At 45.4% G+C, this 24,053-nt stretch overlaps 1 protein-coding gene across 2 annotated transcripts in view; it reads right to left on the bottom strand.

Moving 5' to 3' along the window:
• Positions 1 to 1,672: 1,672 nt before the first annotated feature.
• Positions 1,673 to 24,053, bottom strand: part of LOC140105093 (speedy protein C-like) — a 99,458-nt gene continuing 77,077 nt past the window's right edge. The window contains exons 1-2 of one of the 2 annotated variants that reach the window (XM_072128995.1): positions 4,464 to 4,551; positions 1,673 to 3,058 (exon numbers count right to left, since the gene is read on the bottom strand). In XM_072128995.1, the coding sequence (XP_071985096.1) occupies positions 2,106 to 2,828 (723 nt within the window). In that variant the 5' untranslated portion in view covers positions 2,829 to 3,058; positions 4,464 to 4,551 and the 3' untranslated portion in view covers positions 1,673 to 2,105. Of the gene's footprint in view, positions 3,059 to 4,463; positions 4,552 to 24,053 lie in introns of those variants that run through there. The other variant, XM_072128994.1, reaches the window with a different exon arrangement.

Raw genomic sequence — 24,053 nt, 5'->3', positions numbered from 1 at the left:
ACAATATAGATAGTATGTATGATTATGGTTTATGAAGAAAGAGACTGTTTTCTCACACATTCCAAGATTCTTAATCAGATTTGTATGCAGAAAAACACAAAATTATGATATTGGAGTAATTTCTCTAATTTATTATCACAGTGGCTGGTGTAGGTGCAGTTTTAAGCCATCCTGGCAGAAGATTTTTTACTAAGACTGCCATTCCGAGTCCTTGGACCCCACTGATCCCCTACAATCAGGAGAAATGGGGTCCTGTTCTCACTAATGGATGGAGCACAAGGCGAGCATGCAGCCTGTCGTTCCATTCAATAGGGGAAAATCAGGAAACCGGCACTCACCAAAGTCTTCTTTTCTAATACATTTTTATTAATGAATACTTACAAAAACAAAGTCATGATGACGATTGTGTAAAGGGAGGGAAAGGTGCAGGGACTCATAAAAACGCAAGTTTCGCGCACAGCGCTTTATCTGGCTTGCTTGACGTTCCATTCAATAGTATGGTATGGGAGTGTCACAAACAGCAGAGCTCCCATTCACAAAGCTCACACAACACACTTGTGAGTCAAGCCAAAAAATGTTCTTGCGGCCGGTTGTGTGCGGCCCAACAATCAGTGGCGTGTTACCACTGCTCACGTGCCAAAGAAAATATTCAAGGGTGGTGGCACACGTGGCATTTTGAACCCATTTTTAGTCATGCGTTTTCAGTCCGTTAAATAAAATGCATGCATTTTCCACACGTTAAAATGCATGCGTTTTATTTAACGGACTTTTTAAAAAGCATTTGTATTTGTCCCTTTTTAATTACGATAATTGGGAGAACCGGACAAAAAAAAGCATGTATTTTTGACGGACTAAAAACAGGTTCAAAATGCCACTTGTGCCACCACCCTAAGTCTGTCCAAGCAGTAAACTCGGATAGGAATAGGACTTTCTATGGGCTTTTCGGCAGAGGCAGTCGACCTAAACAAACGGCAGTGGAAACAACAGTCCTGTGCATGACCCCATATAAGAGACTGGGGACGTGTGCTAGCTGTAGAAACAACGGCTTGTACATGTCCATAATAAAAGTCTGTATTCTTGATCACAGGAGGTCCCGGCAGTCAGAACCTCATCAATCATATTGTTATACTCTTTCTTGTGTATTTGGTACAGGCCGTATAAGGAACACAAGTGATGTCACAGGTCTGAGAAGTGAAGAGCGGAATGTGGTTTTTGTCATAATCTGTTAGAAGTTGTTGTAGGCTCTATATGTACCTGCAATTTATCAGTCCATCATTGGATCCTTTTTTAAAGGGAACCAGGGACCTTATTTTCAATAAAGACAAGTTGCAGAAGCCCATTACACCTGCAGTGCAAATCTGCCTCTCTGCCTTTTATAAGCATTTGCATTACAATATGTGTTTTATAACTTAACTTGCACCCCAACAGAATCCTGGGGCTGGACTTTGGTTTAGATGCATTTCAAAAAACATGTCTGTGTTACTCACTCCTCAGATCTTAGCCCCCACCTTTGTGCTCCTCCTCCTGCTCCTTCTCAGAGGTCACAGCCTGTTGAAATGACATCAGTGAGAGAGGGAGGAGCTGTACAGGAGCACAAAGACGAAAGTCTATAGAAACCCTTTATATAACATTTTACATGCATTATTAGAAATAAAAGACACAACACAGTATAGTCAGTAAACTAATGTGATATTTTATTGTAATGTAACTTTTTAATGTGTAATGTAAGTGGTTGTTACCTCCGGTCACTCACAGGGAGTGTACAGCGGCGCTCAGGACAGGAAAAACCCCCTGTGGAGGAAACCTGCAGGGAAACCATGGCCGCTGCACTGCCCTTCCTCCGGGCGTACTAAGGGAGGTAACGCTACAACATGTGTGTAGTGGGGGTGTATGTACCTACCTACAGTGACTGCATGTGACTACCTACAGTGATTGAGTAGTGGGTGTTATGTGCTGTGAGGCTTCTGCACCTTACCCATGGACAGACGGCTTCATTCACACCGGCCTCCTGCTCTTCTCCATGTTGGTCTTGCAGCTGTCATCCTGCCGGTGGATATAGAGATGTTTGTGGAGATCTCGCAGACTTTCCTCTTGCGTGGCTGAAGTTACAGGATGTGACAGCTGAAGCCACTGCTGGTGGACTCTTTCTGCTCTTCCTCGGGGGCTGGAGCTGAGGGGCTTGGGTGGACTCTTGGTTTTTCTCTTGTCCATGCCCAGTGTGTGGGATTCTGGGCCATCAGCCGATGACAGGTGTCCACGTCTACCCAGGCTCTGAATCCAATTTTCTGGAACATCAGGTCGCGATGATGTAAAAACTGGTCTATGTTGATGAACCAGTACGGTCCTAAGGTGCAGAGGAAGAGGATTCTGCGGATGCTCGGATCGTCGTCCTCAAACTGACTGGCGAGGTACAGAGCCGGGAAGAAGAAGTACTTGTACTGTGAGCTGGGGAGTCTTGCTCTTCTGAAATACGCACACACGGCTGCCAGGAGGTATTTGTGTGTCAGGGTGCGGCTTCTGTCCCACTCAATTAGGTTTTTGATGGGTTGAAACTCCAGGAGTTTGAGGAAAGCCTTCATCTGCTTGTCCATCTTCCTCTTGGGTTCAGGCTCCTGGTGGTCGGGTGGTGAAGTCTCCTCCGGTCTCTTTCTCTTCATGCCTTTTCCTTGGTCTTGACATGAAGTGGTTGGTAGATCTGCGTTGTCATCATCCTGGAGATTGGGGGGAGCCGCCATCTTCTCTTCCTGCTCGGTCAGGTCCAGCTTCCTCCTCTTGGGGGCAGGCTCATGGGGGTCCGGTAGTGAGTTCTCCTGTCTCTTCCTCTTCATGTCTCTCTTGTGTCTTGTCTTGTGGTGTGGGTGTTTAATCCTCTGTGTATCCGGTAAAAATCCAAAAATCCAAAGTCACTTTCAGCAAAAATGGAGCCGGTCTTCTCTCTGTGCGAGCGATCACGGACTGGCACCAACTGCCGTTTTCTTCCCTGCATTGAAATAATGCCCTGCAATCCTATTGGCTGCTGAGCGTGGCACCTGCCACCATGACTCACATAGCAACCAATCTGAAAGAGAAATCCCACAACAAAATGCCATGTTATATCTTATATTATATACCCAGCGCTGATCAGGTCCATGCATAACATTTCACCTTACAAAAACTGTTGTAATATCACGTGCAGATACTGGATAGGCCTCATTTATTAATATTGTGTATAGAAAACTGTGCACATAGCGACCAATCACAGCTCAGCTTTCATTCCAGCCAAATTAATGGTTTGTAGTCAACACTTCCGCTTAGAAAAATAAATGTAAAATAAATGCCTGCGGTTTCCCTTCTGCTGGGCAGATACAGGATATATATCATGTAGTCACTGTCACTATGGATTATACTACAGGCCTCATTTATTAAAACCATTTAAAAAGTGTGACTGTTGCACATATTAATTAACCAATCACAGCTCAGCTTTCATTTCTACCAAATTAAGGGTTTGTAGTCAACACTTCCCCTTAGAAAAATAAATGTAAAATATTTTTTGCTTGCACTGTGCCCTGTACATTACACTACATACCTGCTGCCTCCCTTCTGCTGGGCAGATACAGGACACATATCATGTAGTCACTGTCGTTATGGATTATACTACAGGCCTCATTTATTAACACTGTAAAAATGTGATTATTGCACATAGTAATTAACCAATGAAAGCTCAGCTTTTATTCCTCAAGCTGCTGAAGTAAAATGAAAGCTGCGCTGTGATTTTCTTTCAGACAGTTTTGTGCTGTTAAATACATTTTCCATGTAACACGGCGCATGGATAAGAGGCGACAGAGGAGCAAAACCTCAGCTGCCGCTTTATGTGATAGACCAGAGGTCACATTATTGCCTGTACAGGCCTCATAGACACTTGTGCAGGCAGGATAAAGGCCCCGTGCATCTACATCCCTGCTAATCTTTTCTCTGTACTTGCCCTGTGAATGGCTCCGCACAGTCACTGACATAAGTATATGTGTGGGGGGAGGACCCTGTGGTGGCTGCTGGGCCAGGAGGGGCAGGAAACCTATGTATTTACATGTATAGGTAATGTATACAGAGCTGCACTACATTTCCAAGCCAAACCACTCAGCATAGATCATGGACTGACTACATTGATGCACACCCCTGACTACTGAGCTGCCATATCAGGGTCCTCAGTGTAATGGCAGTACTAGCAGGAGAGAAGCTAACCCTTTGGGTGCTGCAGCGCTCCTCAATCTCAGTAGCACAGGGACACTGCTAAGGACTCCAGATAGAAGTGACTGCACTAGATAAAAAAAATACTTTGCATTGTAGACTGTGCTGTTGCCTGCTTCCCCTGGCAGGACCAACCTACAGCTCTAACAGTGCAGGACCATTTATATATATATATATATATATATATATATATATATATATATATATAATATAATCATATATAATGCTTTCCCCTGTACCTGGCAGCCCCTGCCACTCCTCATGCCCAGGGCACAGCGCCATTCTGCTCTTGCCGGGCTGTACTACCTGTGGCTGCCTCCCTCCATGGTGCTGAGCAGTGTGAGGGGATGGGGGAGGAGCAGTGCAGGACAAGGCCCCATGAAACCTGCAGAGCCCAACTTTTCAGAAATAGAAAGAGGAACATTAATTATACCCCTAGCCACGCTCCTTTTCACTGTTCACAATTATTGCTTGTGTGAAGCTCGCAAAAATCCTACCCACACCTATATTGTATTGTGTTCTTTTTAAAGCCAAATCTGTCCTTTTCTGATTGTATTTTCATTATTCAAGGGCAGTGGCGTAACTAGGAGAGGCAGGGCCCCATAGCAGATTTTTGCATGGGGCCCCCCTTCCCCTTAAAAATATTCACACATACACACATGTTTATACAATCACACACATTTATACACTTGAATACACAACATAACATTCTACACTCACTTTTATATACTCGTCCACACATACATACGTATACACTCATATATACATCTATACACTAATACATACAGTATATACAAACTCACTATATATACATACAGTATATATACATACATATAGCATACATACATCATATTCTTTTACATACGGTATACACCCAATGTGTATACATATACATGCAGTATAAAGACACCATATACACGCATACTTAATCTATATACAGTATATACACACAGCAAACATACAGTATATACAGCGTTTACACACGTATATACAGCGTTTACACACATATATACAGTATATACAGCGTTTACACACATATATACAGTATATACAGCGTTTACACACATATATACAGTATATACAGCATATACACACACATATATACAGTATATACAGCATATACACACACATATATACAGTATATACAGCATATACACACACATATATACACTATATACACACATATATACAGTATATACAGCATATACACACATATATACAGTATATACAGCATATACACACATATATACAGTATATACAGCATATACACACATATATACAGTATATACAGCATTTACACACATATATACAGTATATACAGCATTTACACACATATATACAGTATATACAGCATTTACACACAGTAAATACACACATATAGCATACATTAATTAACTATACATAGATATATAGGGACTTACATTTCTTGCAGTGGGGTGGGTCAGTTAGGTCTCATCCTGCGAGCCCAAGAAGTGTGTCGGCCAGGCGGCCGCAGCAGCTACATGGCGGGTGGCCGTGGGAGCAGTGTGGAGGGCAGACGACCGCTGGACCGAGGTGCCAACCGGGCGGCCGTGGGACCGGGGACCGCGGGAGCAGCGTCGAGGGCGGGCAGCTGCGGGACTAGTGGGACTAGGGACCAAGGTAACGGCCGGACACCCGTGGGAGCAGTGCTCAGAACAGGCGGGCAGCTGCGGGACCAGGATACCGGCCGGGCGGCCTCGGGACCAGTGTGCTGGCCGGGCGGCCTTGGGACCAGTGTGCTGGCCGGGCGGCCTCGGGACCAGTGTGCTGGCCGGGCGGCCTCGGGACCAGGGTACCGGCCGGGCAGCCGTGGGACCAGGGAGTTTGCTTGAAGGCCGTGGGAGTAGCATGCCTGCAGGGCACGCTCCCAAGCAACGCTGAGTACAGGTGGGCAGTTGCTGGACCAGGATACCGGCCGGGCAGCCGCTGTAACAGAGTGGAGGGCGGGCAGGCAGTTGCGCTACCAGGGTACCTGCCGGGCAGTCACTGTAGCAGAGTGGAGAGCCGGCGGGGCGGGCAGCTGTGGAACCAGTGTTCCGGCCGCGGGCACAACATGCTGGCCAGGGGGCCGCGGGAGCAGCGGGGCGGGACAGAAACACTGGGGCGGGCTTGACAAAGAGGGGGGTATTTGGTATTGACCTTAATGCGCCGTATAGCAGGGCCCGGGCGGCGGTCTGAACGGGTACAGAAATGCAGCGCCAGCGCTGTCAGCAGACATTGTGATTGTGCCGCCGTCCGGGCCCCTGATGCTCACGGGCCCCGTAGCAACCGCTACGGCTGCTACGGCGGTAGTTACGCCACTGTTCAAGGGATTGGCCACTTATATGAGACTTTAAAAGGGGTCCACATTTTTCTTACCCTGTTTGATAGGAGCCGTGGCTCACGTGAGCTCCATGTCCTGCCGGCTTCCAGTGGATGAAGGGGTTTGTGCAATCATTACTGTCTGTAGGCCCCCTCCATTATATCCGCTCCCATATACAGTAAGTGGTGGGGGTTGTCTTTGGCACACAGTAATATTTGCACAATCCCCTCCATCCAGCGGAGGCAGGACAAAGGACATGGGGCCGGTGAGTCACGTGACCTGTGTTTCACTGGAAATGCAAATGAGATAGGACCGAGACCTTCCTGTAGCGGTATGTGTGACCGCACCCTGATCTGATCTGTTTACACCATGTCAGTGGCGTAACTACCGCCGTAGCAGCCGTAGCCCGAGGATGCACGGTCCCTGGGTCCCTGCAGTGCTTTGCTATGGCCCCGTAGCACAGCCAACTACACACCTCTCCACACTCAGTGGAGGCCTAACTGGGAAAATAGTTGCAATTCCATGAATTTACCCTCCATGGGAAAACATATTGGGGCACGTTTACTGTGGGTCCGAACGCCGCTCTTTCGTCGAGTTTCGCGATTATTTCCGTTTGGACCGAATTGCCCCGAGTTTTTAGCACACGTGATCGGATTGTGGTGCAACGGTGACAACTTGCATGCGACAGAAATCGGGGGGCGTGCCGTCGGACAACCCAACAGATTCGGACAAACCGCGGAATTTAAAAACGGAATTGTGGCGCAAGATCAAGCACTCACATGCACCAGGAAGAAGCAGGTGAACTCCGGCGCACCTAATCGCGGAAGAGACACATGCAGGAATTGGACACACGATCTTAGTGAATCGCGGCAGACCAGAATCCTCATCGGACAACGCACCGTGGGATCGGGAACAGGACCATGTAAGTAAATCTGCCCCATTGACTCGAGTATAAACCTAGGGTGGGAAATGCAGGCGCTACTCACTAATAAAATGTCCAGTAGTTTCCTCTAATCAATAAAATGTTCACAGCAGCCCCTCCAATTAATAAAATATCCAGCAGAGTGGCCCCATAGATGTTGCAGCAGAGGGCCCCCATAGATGTTACTCACAACAGAGGGCCACCATAGATGTTACATCCAGCAGAGTGCCCCCAAAGATGTTTTATGTCCAGCAGAGTGCCCCCATAGATGTTACATCTTAGATTGCCATATAGATGTTATGTCCAGCAGAGTGCCCCATAGATTTAACAGCCAGCAGAGTGCGCCCATAGATGTTTTTCCAGCAGTGCCCCTATAGATGTTATGTCCAGCAGAGTGCCCCATAGATTTATCCTCCAGCAGAGTGCCCCCACAGATTTAGCATTCAGCAGAGACCCCCCTTAAAAAAATTGAACGTAGTACTCACCCTCTGCCGCTGTCCCTCGGCATCCTCTTCTCCCCGCAGCAGGTCTTCAGCTTCCTGGCCAGGCCACATCTGTGATTTGGCGGCACCCAAATTATGACGCGGTAGTGCAGCATAGACGGCCAGGGGACAGCGCCAGAGGGTGAGTACTATGGGGTTTTTTATATACCCAAGTATAAGCCAAGTGAAGCTTTTTGAGCACATAAATTGTGCTGAAAATCTTGGCTTATATTCGATAGTTATACAGTAGTTTAATCCTGTGTCCGTGAGATCATGGGGATAACAAATTACATCGAATTTATACACCATAAAAAATTATTTGCACAGACAATGGCAAAATGAAGAATTTTTTTTTGAACAGGATGTTATAATTTTTGTTAATGTATGAAAACATTATAAAACCAATACAAATCTGGTATCCCCATGATCGCTCCGACCCAAAGAATGAAGTAGACCTGTCATTTGGGATGCACAGTGAAAGCCGTAAAATCCAAGCCCACAAGAATATGGCGCACATGCGTTTTGCACCATTTTTACTGCATTTGGAATTTTTTTACCACTTCCCAGTACATGGCATGGAATACTAAATACCGTCACTATGAAGAGCAATTTGTTACGCAGAAACCAAGCCCTCATACAGCACTTTACATGGAAAAATAAAAAAAGTTATAGATTTTTGAAGGTGGGGAGTACAAAATGGAAACGCAAAAACAAAAACAGCCTTAAAATTGCAAAGTATTTAAGCAGTTCTCTGCAGGAAAAGTGTTGGGATTGAAGAGTTTCCACCCAAATTGTGCGACAAAAAACAAATGGTGTGATTGTCAGAAAAGAAGCTGACACATCATATATACGGCACACATGTCACAAACCACAAAAAGAAACACATTCGACATAAAAAACGACTTCTAGTCGAGTTGAGACCGCACACTCTGCAGAACTCGAATTAAACTCCTGACATAAACATTGAATCCTTAATATTTTTTTTTCCAAATATTTCTACATTACTGGGTTTTAAGAGTTACAATCAACATTCCAAAGTCACTGACACAAAAAAAAAAACTTCCCAAGAATGTATCCTAGCAGACATCATTTCATTTCAGGATTATCAGTTTTCGGCTTCATTGTATATCTGTATAGATATGAAAACACACAAGAACCACTTGTTCCCATTTGCTGATCTTAGAGTTGTCATGTTGCTGCGATTGGTGCTGTACATGTGTGGTCAGCTGCTATAAGATCCTGTTTTCTGTGAAATTCATATCTATAATCCCAAAGGCGCGTCAATCTGTGTTTGAGATAGACAACATGGTTGAGCTTCCTGATATGGATACTGTCTAAACACTGGGGCGGAAAGTTCAGTAGTAGCTGGAATTTCCCATTCTAATTATTATTCTTCAGACACTGTAATTAATGGATTTTTATTTTTATATATACTATATGTATACTGGAAATTTTAAGGCTATTTACCTACCAACAGTTGGGGGATGACTATCCTTGTGGGGACCTGTATTATCATCCTTTAGATATCAAAGGCCCAACATTTATTTTATCCAATGTATAACAGTTAATAGGTCTCAAAGACATGAGGGCATATGTCATTATTAAAGGGGATGTCCGAGACTTATTAAAAAAAACAAAAGGAGGAGGCCACTTAAAAAAAAATAAAGAAGTACTAACCTCCCGGCACCCTCCAGGTGTCTCACGCTACTATCGCTCTGGTCCATGTAAACAAACATGGCTGCGGGAGCAGCGCTGGATTCAGCTTCCGGCTGGCCGAGGCCCTCCCGCCCCTATTCACAGCATTGTATATGCAGGACAGATAGTTGTCGGGTCTGAATCAGAATCCAGCGCTGCTTTTGCGTCCTCCTTCTTTGAGCCAGAACAGACACTGGAAGAAAAACCTGCAATATGATAGAACCAGCCAATGTATTACATGGGCAAATATTCAAAGTTTTCCAGGATGCCACAGGCGGTCCCCTACTTAGGGAGAACCGACCTGCAGACGACCCCTAGTTAAAGACGGACCTCTCTGCCCGCTGTGACCTCTGGTGAAGCTCTCTGGATGTTACTATAGTCTCAGGCTACAACGATCAGCTGTAAGGTGTCTGTAATGGTAATCCTTGGTCCAATTACAGCAAAAAAATTTTGAAACTCAAATTGTTGCTGGGGCAAAAAAAGTGTACAGTTTCGACTTACATACAAATACTTAAGTACAAACCTATGGAACCTATCTTGTACATAACCCGGGGACTGCCTGTTTAAGGAAAACCACGCCTCTTTTAGTTACCTTGTAAGGCAGCTCTCTTGACATTAAGCATGACCTACAAGAAGCCTTATGATATGATGTGGGGTTAAAACCAAACCAGTATATCTATTCCAGAAGGAACAGACTCCCAACTGTACAGCACAGTTTTGACGTTGTTACGTCTCGTCAGTACAGTGTAGGGAACTAGTTTGGCTAAGGGAGAGGCTTTTAACAATTAAGACTTTGTTAAGGCCATGTTGGACATAATTTCCAGTCAATCCTGGAAGTCATCGCCAATGGATAGAGAAGCTAGATAAGATTAACTTATCACTGCCAAATTACATTAGATGATACACAACAACTCAATGGGGCACATTTAGTTACCCAGTCCCTGCGCATTCCCCGAGGTGCGTTGCCCGATGAGGAGGAAGTCTGCTGCGATTCACTAAGATCGTGCGTCCGATATCCTGCATGTGTCGCTTCCCCCACTGAGGTCTGCCAGAGTTCACCATCCTCTTCCCTGTGTATTTGAGTGCATTGTCTTTGTGTCGCATGAAAGTCAGTGCGATTGTGCCAAGCAGTTCTCCTTGAGCCGCAATCTGTTGGGACTGCTGGACGACAACGCTGGAAGGATCAACCAGTACCAGACGTGACACCTTGGCGGGATCCATGGCCGGATCTAACTGTTAGGCGTGGTGAAGCCCAAATTTCCAAGGTGCTGGAGTTTCCCGGACATTGGGACAAGCCATTTCCTGAAGTGAAAGCCCCTCTGTGTTCCTGTTCCCGTGCTCCAGTGTTCCCATGTTCCTGCATTCCTGTTCCGTGTTCCTGTGTTCCCGTTCCCATCTGCCTTGGCCTCCCGTTGCTGACCCCGGATTTGGACTCTGACTTTGCACCTCTGCTGCCTGCCCTGACTGCCCGCTTAGCCTGACCACGAGACCGTCACCTCCTAAGGGACCTCAACCTTGGATGTCACGGTGGTCCAGAGGGTCCACAAATCCCGAACTCTGACAAGATGAGTCAAGATTAGAGATTGCAAGCAGAGTGCCGGTTCAAACGACCCCATCTTCAGATGTATAGTACCTAGAAACTTTTGGTGTCTTTCTGGTGTTGTTTGTTGTGTGAGAACGAGTATCCTTATCGATAACCACGCAGTCAAACGACTATTCATCAGAAAGTAATGTCATATCCTAGCTCTGTGTAATTACTTTCTATGATGGGAAAACCTCTTTCATGAGAGTCTATGAGGTGCTCAGCTATTTTACAATTATTAATTAATTTCACTAAGCTCATGTCATTCAAACACAGCACAGACATATGTTCCATTCTCAATACCAGGTCTGCAATTCAATCCTACATTTAACCATGTTAGTAGTGAAACAGTCAGGGGCATATCCGTTAATATTTATTGGCCATTAGACATGCTTCCTCATGTATCACCACACAATGGTAATGTTGCTTTTGCTACAAATTAAGATAATTAGAGAGATCATGGGAAAGCCCAGTGATGTTACCATAGGCGTCCTCTGCAGCTTGTAGGACATGGATTGTCTAGTAAATGGAAAGGGGGGGATCTAGACTCCCTTCCCCTCCTCTCAGACATGCCCTGGCCTGACCCCCATGATGTGTAGGCTTCCCACAGGCTCGTCTGCATTTCTCAATGAGCACAATCATAATAATGATAATGACTCCAGACACCCGCAGACCATCCAATAAATAAAAAGAAACATTACAGACAAAAAGAAACCCTCATTGTTAAGGGAACTTTGAGAGAACAGATGAAAGCATGAAATGAAGGGGTGGGAGGCACAAAGGCCTTGGCTATCAGAATGATCAAATATCTTATCATGTGGGTGACTGGTGGTCAAGAGTCTGGAATATGAGAACACAGGTCATATGGTCATCAATTAGCTGTTCTATTGTGCCACCATGAACTCCCCTGAAAAGGGTTAAAAATTACTCACACACTATATATATATATATATAAATATGAGAGAGAGAGATAGATAAAGAGAGAGGACGAGAGAGAGAGATTGGGACACACTTACTAAGGGTCCGAACGCCGCATTTTCGTGGGGTTTCGGGTTTTTTTTTTTTCGTTTTGCCCTGAATTGCCTCGGGTTTTTGGAGAACACGATCGGATTTTGTGGCATCGGCACTGGCTTGCATGCGACACAAATAGGGGGGCCTGGACGTCAGACAACCTGACTGATTCAGACAAACCGCGGAATTTAAAAAGCAAATTGTGTCACAAGATCAGCACTTACATGCACCGTGAAGAAGAAGGTGAACTCCGGTGGACCTCGGCAGGGGAAGCGACAGATGCAGGAAATTGGATGCACGATCTTAGAGAATCGCGGCAGACCCGAATCCTAGTGGGACAACGCATGGCGGGGATCGCAACGGGAAGGGTAAGTAAATGTGCCCCATTGTGTGTCTTTGAATTGCTCATAATCACAGAATTATTTAAATACTTTGCAATGTTAACCCTTCGATGACGATTACCACAGTATTAGAATTCTACAGTGGTCATTAATGGCATTACTTATGATGCAAGCATTTCTACAGCGCCTTGTCAGCAGAAATGTGCAGGATGTCAGGTCCTGCTGGTGCAGGGGCTGGTTGTGTTTTTTGTTTAAAAAAAAACAAAAAAACCCCAACAACACACAAAAATTGACTGCCCTTTCGAAAGAAAACAAAAACGCACACATTTTGTACCCATCCCCCACCCCCCGTACAGGCCCAGGCTACAGAACTATAATACGACAAAAAGCATAAAGGAAAAAACAATGCCCAAAATGACATTTTTTAATCATCCATCACACAAAAATTGTACCACTCGCAATCAAAAAACTTTATGAACCCCTATTGTGTACGAATAAAATCTACAGGTCATTTCACAACATTCAAATATTTGAAAAGTTATGGTGCTTGAAAAGTGTCAAAAAAGAAAATGTCCCCAAAAGTATTTTGTTATGTAAATGAAGGTCATATAAAAAAGAAAGCCCACTAAATTTGGTATCGCTGTGTGTATTGATCCAAAATTATTAGATTATTTAGGTTTAACGATATAGGCAGAAATTTTTATCAGAAAAAACAATGTCAATGCGTTTTTTTTTAAAATATGTGACACAGAAAGGGTTAATAAAAGTTCACCAGTAGGAAATACGAAAAACAAAATTGTGCTATTAAAAACTAGTATTTATCCCAAAAAAGACCTCATACAGCTAAAGTGACAGAAAAAATATAAAAGTTAGGCCTCTTCCACACTAGCGTTGCGTTTCACGTCAGGGTGCAATGCGTGAAAAACTGACGTTTTTGGCTGCGTTTTTGTTCCATTTTTCCTTGGAGTAATTAGCGTTTTTCACGCGCGTGTTGTTAGCGTTTTTTTTGCGTTTTCGGCGCATTTTTCACGCGCGAGTCAATGGGAGAATCGAGCATTTTTCAAAGGGACCATGGTTTGGGATTAAAATGTGTTATTTAATTGAAAAATAATGTCTTCTGATAAGTTGCAAACATCTGCGATCTATTCTTCACTGTTCCCCGTGTATATTATCTCCCGACAAGTTAGCAGATGTGAAGAACAGTGAAGAATAGAATAAAAACAGTGAACACAGTGAACACAGGATCATTTAAGAGAAAAACAGTGCAGAACACAGTGCAGAATAGATTACAGATGTTCGGCACATCTGCTTACTTGTCGGGAGATACGCGCGGAACGGTGCGCCCAAAATAGCATGTGAAGAACAATATATATGTGTGTGAAGAACAAATTGCAGATGTTTAAAAACGCCAGTGTAGAAGGGGCTTTAGGCTGCATTCACATGACTGCCGGGGGGGTCATATGTACGGCTGCAAGTTTGCGGCTGTATATACGCTCCCATAGGCTGGCTAAGGGGCGCACGGAATGGTACAGTGCAGCACTATTAAGCTCTGTACACGGGGAAAAGATAGGACATATTCTATCTTCCCCTGTGTTATGGCGCCTTGCATCGCTATTCTGTCAGATGTTGCTACTCAATTCTATGTTATAAAGTGTTGATTAAGTCACAGACACACGGGCACAAGCTGGAAGACACCACAATGCACATTCATTCAAGAAGGAGAAGGAGTGAGATTTGAAAAGTCACAAAGTTAAGAATTACAGTGAATTACTAGGATTTTGCAAAAAAATGTCTTATGTAAATACATTGTTTGAATGAAATTGCCTAAGTGTTGTACTTATCTCCCTGGGTCTGGCTTCTAGCCATAAGAATTCAGCTGTTATCGCTAGGAGAATCTCATGCGGTCGCTCACTTCCCCTGCAGAGATGATTCCTGGGAAATGTATGATTACATGGCGCCCATTCAGATGAAGAGATGAATACTGAGTAAGGCTGATTTAGCACTGGCCAGGTGCCTACACCAGTTTTTTGTCACCGGTGGCTTTTTCACTTAAAGGACTTCTACCACCAGGATGAAAGAGTATGCAAATAAGCCTAAGGGGCTCCAGGCTCCTTTAACACCCATGGAGCCTGGAGCCCCTTGGGCTCATTTACATACAGTCCTTCATCCTGATGCTAGATGCCCTATAACGGTGGTGGCAAACCTGTGGCATGGGTGCCAGAGGTGGCACTCAGAGCCCTTTCTGTGGGCACCCAGGCCTTCACCCCAACACAGAGTTTCCCAGATATGACTCAAGGCTTTTTCCTGTGGTCCAATACAGCCCAGGACGTGCCACGCTCAGCGCTATTTTAAAGTGACATCCTTGGCAGCCAGGTCTACAGGAGGAGCGAGAAGGTAGGGATAGAGATGGATTGTCATCTGACACCAGGATGAAAGAGTATGCAAATGAGCCTGAGGGACTCCAGGCTCCTTTAACACCTATGGAGCCTGGAGCCCTTTAGGCTCATTAACATACAATCCTTCATCTTGATGGTAGAACCCTATAACAGTGGTTGCGTACCTATGGCACGGGTGCCAGAGGTGGCACTCAGAGCCCTTTCTGTGGGCACCCAGGCCTTCACCCCAACAAAGAGTTTCCCAGATATGACTCAAGGCTTTACAGGCAATACAGCCCAGGACGTGCCATGCTCAGGGCTATTTTAAAGTGACATACTTGGCAGCCAGGTCTACAGGAGGAGCGAGAAGGTAGGGATAGATATGGATTGTCATTTGATCTCCTCCTATGGGTCCCCTGATTCTATTTCTTCAGGGGACCCTGCAGTGAAGCTGCAATCCAAATTTCTCCATCATCTTTCTATTGCATTGGTGAACTCAGGACGCCAATACGGTTAAGTACAATTAAAGAACAATATTATTTTTGTTTTGCCATCCCGAGAATGTTTACATATTTTGTATTCGTGAAAATACCCCTTTAAAGCAATTGATGGAAACCCACTGAGCCAGATATATTATTGGGTCTGCGACAGTTTTTTGTCCACATTCGCATAAAAAAAGTCTTTGGACCTTGCAAATATATTTGTTATTTCCGAGCACCACAATTATGTTGTGGTTGCATTTTGTCCGACACAAAATTTGGAAAAAGTGGCATGGTAGTGTGTGTACCTAGTTTGCGGCACATTTATTACTGAGATGCACCAAAATTCTGTTGCAACAGCAGGGAGAAAAGTGCAACTTGTCACATTCTGAAAATTGACCCGATCAACTAAGAACGTGCAACACTATTAAATAATGTGGTGCAACCTGCACAAAGTAAGTTCAAAATAAAACTAATGCACAGTGTACCAATTTTTATATATCTGGCTTACTGTGTGAAAATAATAGGGTCAAGAGAAATTTATTACCCTTGTTTTATTATTATTCCCCCCATCCTCACCAATTATAAGTAAATGGGCACTGTGTCCCTAAGTCTAAGGATGCTGGTCCATCCAGGAATAGCATAACTCCGGGTGCTGTGGACATAACCTTGGTGCACCAACTGCCTCATTAGCATATGGTTTAAGAATGGGATACAAATAATACACTTATAATTGAAATCATAGTGCATTTTACTACAACATGCTCTTTGGGTGGTTTTAGGCCCCCTTTAAAACATTATCGTCAAATGAGACGTTTAGTGTTGACCCACTACACTGTTTCTAATGCTGTATCACCAATTCTTGTAAATTACATGAATTTACATTGTCATGCTTCAAAACACCTCTGCGTGGGGGAGTTTATTCCATTATTTTATGTACAACCACTATTATTTATTTTAAAACCTAATACAAAATATGTTAAAAAAGAATTGTTAGGAATCCTCCTGCAAGTAGTTTCACAGGTGCGCTGGAAGGGACCCAAACCCTTTAATTGCAAAAGATCAAATTCCAGTCACATTTTTTGAGAGATTGAAGATTTATTCACAGTGAGGGAGATTTACTTACCATTCGCGATCCAGCGGCGCGTTCTTTGCGGTGGATTCGGGTCTTTCGGCGATTCACTAAGGTAGTTCCTCCGACGTCCACCAGGTGGCGCTGCTGTGCTGAAGTTCCCCGAGGCCCGTCAGAATGCCCTGAAATTCACCGACCTATGCCTGGTGAAGGTAAGCGCGAGTCCCGCAACACATTTTTTTTTTTAATGTGCCGGTTTTTCCGAATCCGTCAGGTTTTCGCTTGGCCACACCCCACGATTTCTGTCGCGTGCATGCCGGGGCCGATGCGCCAAAATCCGATCATGTGCGCCAAAATCCCGCGGCAATACAGGGAAAATCGATGCAAATCGGAAATATTCGGGTAACACGTTGGGAAAACGCGAATCGGGCCCTTAGTAAATGACCCCCAGTAAGTACTGATAAGTGATGTTTCGGTCATACAATAGACCTTCATCAGATACAATTAGTAGTAAGTGTATCGAAAAGATCGCAATATATCAATGGATAACGCAAAATGAGAAGAATGGTGCAGCACGCCGCATGGAAGAAAAGCGCTAGAGCATTCTTATCATTTTATGTTATCCTTTGTTATAAGCGATCTTTTCTATACACTTGCTACTAATTGGGGCTTATTTACTAAGTGTCGCACTACTCACTTTCAACGGACTGTTCGTCGTTTTCAGGATGTATTTAACAGGAGTTTGAGCTGGGATTCTGTCGCATGCGATCGGATTGTGGCTTTCATGTGACAGAAATCGGACGCCGTCGGACGATCAGACTGATTCGGGCTGGGCGCGGGATTTAACTTTCAAATTGTGCTGCAAGACAAAGCACTTACATGCATCGGGAAGAAGAAGGTGAACTCCGGCGGACCTGAGCGGGGAAGCGACACACGCAGGATATCGGTTGCACGATCTTAGTGAATTGTGGTGCATTATCATCGGACAATGCACTTTCTGTGAACTGCAAGCTATGGGTAAGTAAATGTGCCCCATAGTGTCTGATGAAGGGCTATTGTATGACCAATACGTCACTTATAGTGTACTGTGAATATAGCAATCTTCAAGCTCACAACAGTGTGACTGGAATTTCATCTTTCCCTTTAAAATAGAACTGGATGGTGCATAGAACTGGATGGCGCATGCATGTCCTCTGCTCCATCAGATATGAGACACGGGAGGTTTTCACTTCAAGAACATTGTCAAACAGTACAAGGGAAAAAGAGTTGAACCTTGCCGATTCCTTCCATCAGTTATTTATTATTTGGAATAGAATCAGATTTTCCCCTGACCTCATAACTCATGTTCAATCATCACCAATCTAACTTGATGTCATGATGTCACCAGTGACGCCTGCTTGACTCCTTGCTTCCTAGGGATGGCCGCAGAAAGAATGTGGAGAATCTTACCATAAGAACAAACTGTCGATTGTGTAAAATGTAGAGGGCTTTTTATCTTCGCTGGCAAAGGGCACTTTTGGATGGCTGCCAGGTGCACGTTTGTGAGTTATCTGTTAACAGGCTCAAACAAGTCTTGGATTTCCAGGCTTTGATCACTGCTTGTAGAATGGGTGCAGCAACTCTGCCAGTAGTAAACTGAAAAATCTGCAGGTCTTTGTGACGATAGAAGAACTATCCTGGAAAACAAGACGTTCTATTAATTCAGAATACATTTATTTAGGGTTTTGTTTTAACCAGCAGTTTTGACCACACAACGCTGCAGACAGTGTTAGCCTGGGTTCACATCATGTTATTTGTGTACACCCAGCATATACATCGGGAAAGCTCCCAACGTATAGGCTGCGCGTATACATTGACATATAGGGGCATATAGGGGACACGCCAGCGTATGATAGCCCCGCTGCTGCATGTTTGCAGCGGGATACATCAAGAGGCTTCCGCCTCTTGATGTATCGGGCAGCCGGCTGCGCAGCGTAACGGCCCGCGCCGGCCCACTCCCAGCCAGCCGCGCCCTCTGCTCGGCTGGCCGCACCCCCCCTTCACGCCCCACTGGCGTGAAGGTGGCGGATCGGGGCAAATAATCGCAAAAGCTAGCAATAAGCTAGCATTTGCGATTATTTCTGTGCCTCTGCGCCACTGGCGTAGCGCAGAGGTCCTGATGAATATGCCCCACTGTTTCAGAGGGAGTCAAACTTATTGCCTCCATTTGACCACTATGGGGCTCATTTAATAAGGGCTCCGGGGCCGCACTTTCATCGGGTTTCCCGAATTTTTCCATTTTGCGACGAATTCCGCCAGGATTTTGGCGCAAGCGATCGGATTTCGGCGCAATCACGCTTTCACATGGCAGAAATCGGGGGGCGTGGCCGTCGGATAACCCAACGGATTCGGAAAAAACGGGAAATTTAAAAAACGAAATGAGTCGCAAGATCAAGCACTTACATGCTCCGGGGCGAAGAAGGTGAACTTAGGGGGACCTCGGCGCAGCAGCGACACCTACTGGATATCGGGCGCACGACCTTAGTGAATCCTGGCAGAACCCGAATCCACCTCGGAGAATGCGCCTTGGGATCGCGACAGGACCGGGTAAGTAAATGAGCCCCTACATGCTGTATCCAGGGAAAAAGGCAGGATGTTTTTGTAACGTGACCAATGTAAAAGTGCAAATGATTACACAAAATACATGCATGAGTCACTGTAGGTAGCCCCATCAATTCCAATAACATGCTATCATGTATGCAGATAGACACATACAAGGGTAAATTATATTAGGCCTAATATCATCTACATCCCGGCGCTGTCCTTCATCATGCCGGGATCACCTAGAAAAAAAAATTTATAATTAGTAGCACAGAGCATAGGGACAAGATGACCGGTGCTCTGGGCTGCAAATTATGCATCTCCCCGCCCCTCCCGAGGCAACGTCATCTCCCTCTCCCAGCATGGGAGAGGGAGGTGCAAGGGCGTGCATAATTAGCAGCCCGGAGCGCCGGTCATCTTGTCCAGTCATCAGCCCGGAGCGCCGGTCACTAACCTGCTGATCGTTGGGGTATTAGCAAGTTAGGCCCTATCCTGTGTTTGGTGGGAAAACCCCTTTAAGGCAATGCGGCACTATATAAAATAACAATGCAAATTACTGCTAAAATCAGGCGCCAGAATACAACACCTGGCGCCCAAAAATAATAACTGGAGAAGTCGACAGTTAGGGGCAGTTTCATCATGCCTTGTACTCCAGTTTTCTGGCACACCAAGGCGAACATTTACTAAGTTGCTTGCGCCACTTTTCACTTTGCACTTTCTTTTCAGTGCAAACTGCTTGCACAGGTATTTAAGAAGTGTCCGCGCCACATATGTGTTGCACACGACTTTTGTGGTACGGCTGCACTATTCTTCATGCCACACAAATTTCTGCACTGAAGAGGGCGTTCCGGTGCTCAGTCTGACCTTGCGCCACATTTAACATACAAAGTCCCGCAGAATTGTTTCACACGCCCCATACAACTTTTTTTTTGGTGCATTCTGTCGGAGCAGTGCAGGGGGCGCCAGATTCATGAAGAACGGGTGCCACAAATCATGAATCTGGTGCCCCCTGCACACTACACAGGTAACTGCACATAGTGCAATTTGCACTTTATTTTTAGTAAATGTGGGCCCAAGTGTTTGTACACATCTTTATACCGTATGTAAAGTAGAGACACTCACAGATAATAATTCTCAGACAAGTAGAGTAATAAAGGCCTTCACAACATTACCTCAAAATTTCCCAGGGGCAAACTAAGGATGTACATTCTCTGGGAGAATTCTCATGTCATATTGATCTACGACATTTTCTTATACACTGTAAAGTCCTTATCCAACGCGGCTTTCCACTGGAACATTCTTTTCATACTTTTATCTAACAGAGTCTACAGGGAGGCTCCCCCTGCACATGACAGCATGGGGGATGGTTTCACCAAGGCAATGTGAAAGAGAGGAAGACAGGTGTGATCTTATGTACGTAAGCCTAGATCCTTAATTCACCATGTTATATACATCACTATACATTGTGGATTACTCATGGGTTTTATGTAATTTACAAGCCATGAGAGAAAACCCTCCCACAATGAATTCTATAGTTTTACATGTCAGGACATAAAAAAAGCACCTGGTTCTTAGAAAGTCCTAAAACAAGGTACATTTATCTGGAGATAAGGAACACTACATTATAGATTACACAATGTGGTAGCGTGTCCTAAATAGGCTGCTCGTTACGTCTAGGGGATGGGGGACCTTGTTTTACATGTACTTCAGAGTTTTTATTACCGAAATACTAACTATGTAAAAGTGCTGGAGGTGTTCAGCTGACGGCGCCTGAGCAACTCTCAGCTTCCATGGACATTAATTTATTCACACACCCCGCTGGAAGCCTCCTCCTGCCGCCGGCCGGGGCACTAGGAGAGAGCACAGCCCCTAGTTCTCCTAGATCATTGGTGGCGAACCTATGGCACGGGTGCCAGAGGTGGCACTCAGAGCCCTCACTATGGGCACCCTTGCCATCACCCCAGTGCAGAGTTCACCAGACAGGACTCAAGGCCTCTTGCAGTCCTAGGCAGCCCAGGACCCTAGAAGGATGCTACAATGATAATCCAAACTTCTTCTCCTTCTACTGTATTGGTGTCCTCAGGTGCCTATACAATTTAAACCTGTCACAGAGCAGGGAGTAATAAGTTACTGCTTAAATTGTCGCATTGGCGCTTTGCGTTTTGGTTGTAGTTTGGGCACTCAGCGCCTAAAAGGTTTGCCATCACGGCCCTAGATCCTAATTCCCTGGCCGGTGGCAGGAGGAGGCCATTTTTTCTTTCCTGCTCAGTTTGGCACGCCGCTTTTCCATCCCAACACTTCTCCTGCACTTCTAGGTTCCCGACTCTTGTTTTGGTGCAATAAGCAAGTCTACCAACATCTAAGCCTTATGAATGTGGTTTGTCATTTATGATGCTCATGTGCTCTTTTTGTTTCTTCAATGACAGGTATTGTCTTAACCATTGCTATTGTCAGGATCGGAGGTAGCCCATCCTCTGGACTACCTCTAAGTGGTACCCGGTTTTCACCAGAGCCTGCCGCAAAGCTGGTTGGACTTGCTGCAGCGTGTTACCACCAGGTCGTTCCACAGGCACCACTTTGTCCGCAGTGGCAGCCAAGGTGTAGTACAGAATCGTCAGACAAACTCGTGGTCGGGGACAGGCAGGAGGTCAATACAAGCAGCACAGGATCAGAGTTGGGGACATATCAGTAGGTCAGGACAGCCAGCACGGAATCGGAGTCAGGAACGGAATCAAGGTCACAACGGGAAATCAGGATAATCGCAAAGGGCATGGAACAAAGATTTCTCTTAGGCATGGAAGCGTAAAGATCCAGCAGGGGACACAGGAAGGGGCAGGAATTAATCTTGGCAGGCGGAAACCAGCACAAATTATCGGCGTGCTGGCCCTCTAAATCTTACAGAGCCGGCACGCGCACCCTAAGAGACGGGAACCCGCGCGTCGTACCGCGGGGAGCGAGTAGGGCGACGCTGGAGCCTGGAGAGGCGAGTTAATGGGCAGACAGTCTCCGGGGGCACAGTGACAGCTACTAGGAGGGACTATGGTGCCTCAAGGACCCAAAGTGACTTCAATTGTCGCTGCTGCTTCGGATCTGTGCATGTGATTTGTTATATTACAGCTGTTCTAGTATCATAAAGAATTCTTGGTCAAAACAATGTGGAATTAAGTACAGAAAAAAAAGTTTTAGCCCAAGGGAGTTTTTTGGTATGCGATTTTTTTTTTTGTGCCAACAATTTCCACAAGCTGGACCTCATCAGTGTCACAAAATCCGCCCACAGATGTAAAAAGTACTGGCAGGTGTTCTCTTAAAGGATTCCGGCTGTCTTCTGGTGCGGTCCACACAGCCAGATTGTGCTGGTAAACAGAAATGTTTCCAGGGGTGGGTGCTTCATGCTGTCTGAATGAGGCTTAATTGGCGCATGAGAAAAACAGTGTCTCAGCTGGGATAAATTCTGTTCTCTGTCTTCACTGTTGATGAGAGCACATACAAAATATGGGGCCATGAGAGGGGGCTTAAATGTAAAACACTGTATGCACAGAGGCTTCACTGCAGCACAAGGGGCTATGGAGCATTCTACTACAGAAATATACACTCACCGGCCACTTTATTAGGTACACCTGTCCAACTGCTCGTTAACACTTAATTTCTATTCAGCCAATCACATGGCGGCAACTCAGTGCATTTAGGCATGTAGACATGGTCAAGACAATCTCCTGCAGTTCAAACCGAGCATCAGTATGGGGAAGAAAGGTGATTTGAGTGCCTTTGAACGTGGCATGGTTGTTGGTGCCAGAAGGGCTGGTCTGAGTATTTCCGACACTGCTGAACTACTGGGATTTTCACGCACAACCATCTCTAGGGTTTACAGAGAATGGTCCGAAAAAGAAAAAACATCCAGTGAGCGGCAGTTCTGTGGGCGGAAATGCCTTGTTGATGCCAGAGGTCAGAGGAGAATGGGCAGACTGGTTCGAGCTGATAGAAAGGCAACAGTGACTCAAATCGCCACCCGTTACAACCAAGGTAGGCAGAAGAGCATCTCTGAACGCACAGTACATGGAACTTTGAGGCAGATGGGCTACAGCAGCAGAAGACCACACCGGGTGCCACTCCTTTCAGCTAAGAACAGGAAACTGAGGCTACAATTTGCACAAGCTCATCGAAATTGGACAGTAGAAGATTGGAAAAACGTTGCCTGGTCTGATGAGTCTCGATTTCTGCTGCGACATTCGGATGGTAGGATCAGAATTTGGCGTCAACAACATGAAAGCATGGATCCATCCTGCCTTGTATCAATGGTTCAGGCTGGTGGTGGTGGTGTCATGGTGTGGGGAATATTTTCTTGGCACTCTTTGGGCCCCTTGGTACCAATTTAGCATCGTTGCAACGCCACAGCCTACCTGAGTATTGTTGCTGACCATGTCCATCCCTTTATGACCACAATGTACCCAACATCTGATGGCTACTTTCAGCAGGATAATGCGCCATGTCATAAAGCTGGAATCATCTCAGACTGGTTTCTTGAACATGACAATGAGTTCACTGTACTCAAATGGCCTCCACAGTCACCAGATCTCAATCCAATAGAGCATCTTTGGGATGTGGTGGAACGGGAGATTCGCATCATGGATGTGCAGCCGACAAATCTGCGGCAACTGTGTGATGCCATCATGTCAATATGGACCAAAATCTCTGAGGAATGCTTCCAGCACCTTGTTGAATCTATGCCACGAAGAATTGAGGTAGTTCTGAAGGCAAAAGGGGGTCCAACCCGTTACTAGCATGGTGTGGGGAATATTTTCTTGGCACTCTTTGGGCCCCTTGGTACCAATTGAGCATCGTTGCAACGCCACAGCCTACCTGAGTATTGTTGCTGACCATGTCCATCCCTTTATGACCACAATGTACCCAACATCTGATGGCTACTTTCAGCAGGATAATGCGCCATGTCATAAAGCTGGAATCATCTC

This window comes from Engystomops pustulosus, chromosome 10 (genome assembly GCF_040894005.1).
Source record: "Engystomops pustulosus chromosome 10, aEngPut4.maternal, whole genome shotgun sequence".
In the NCBI taxonomy this organism is placed as follows: domain Eukaryota; kingdom Metazoa; phylum Chordata; class Amphibia; order Anura; family Leptodactylidae; genus Engystomops; species Engystomops pustulosus.
Note: the sequence above shows the minus strand (reverse complement) of the source record. Positions and strands in the feature narration are given on the sequence as shown.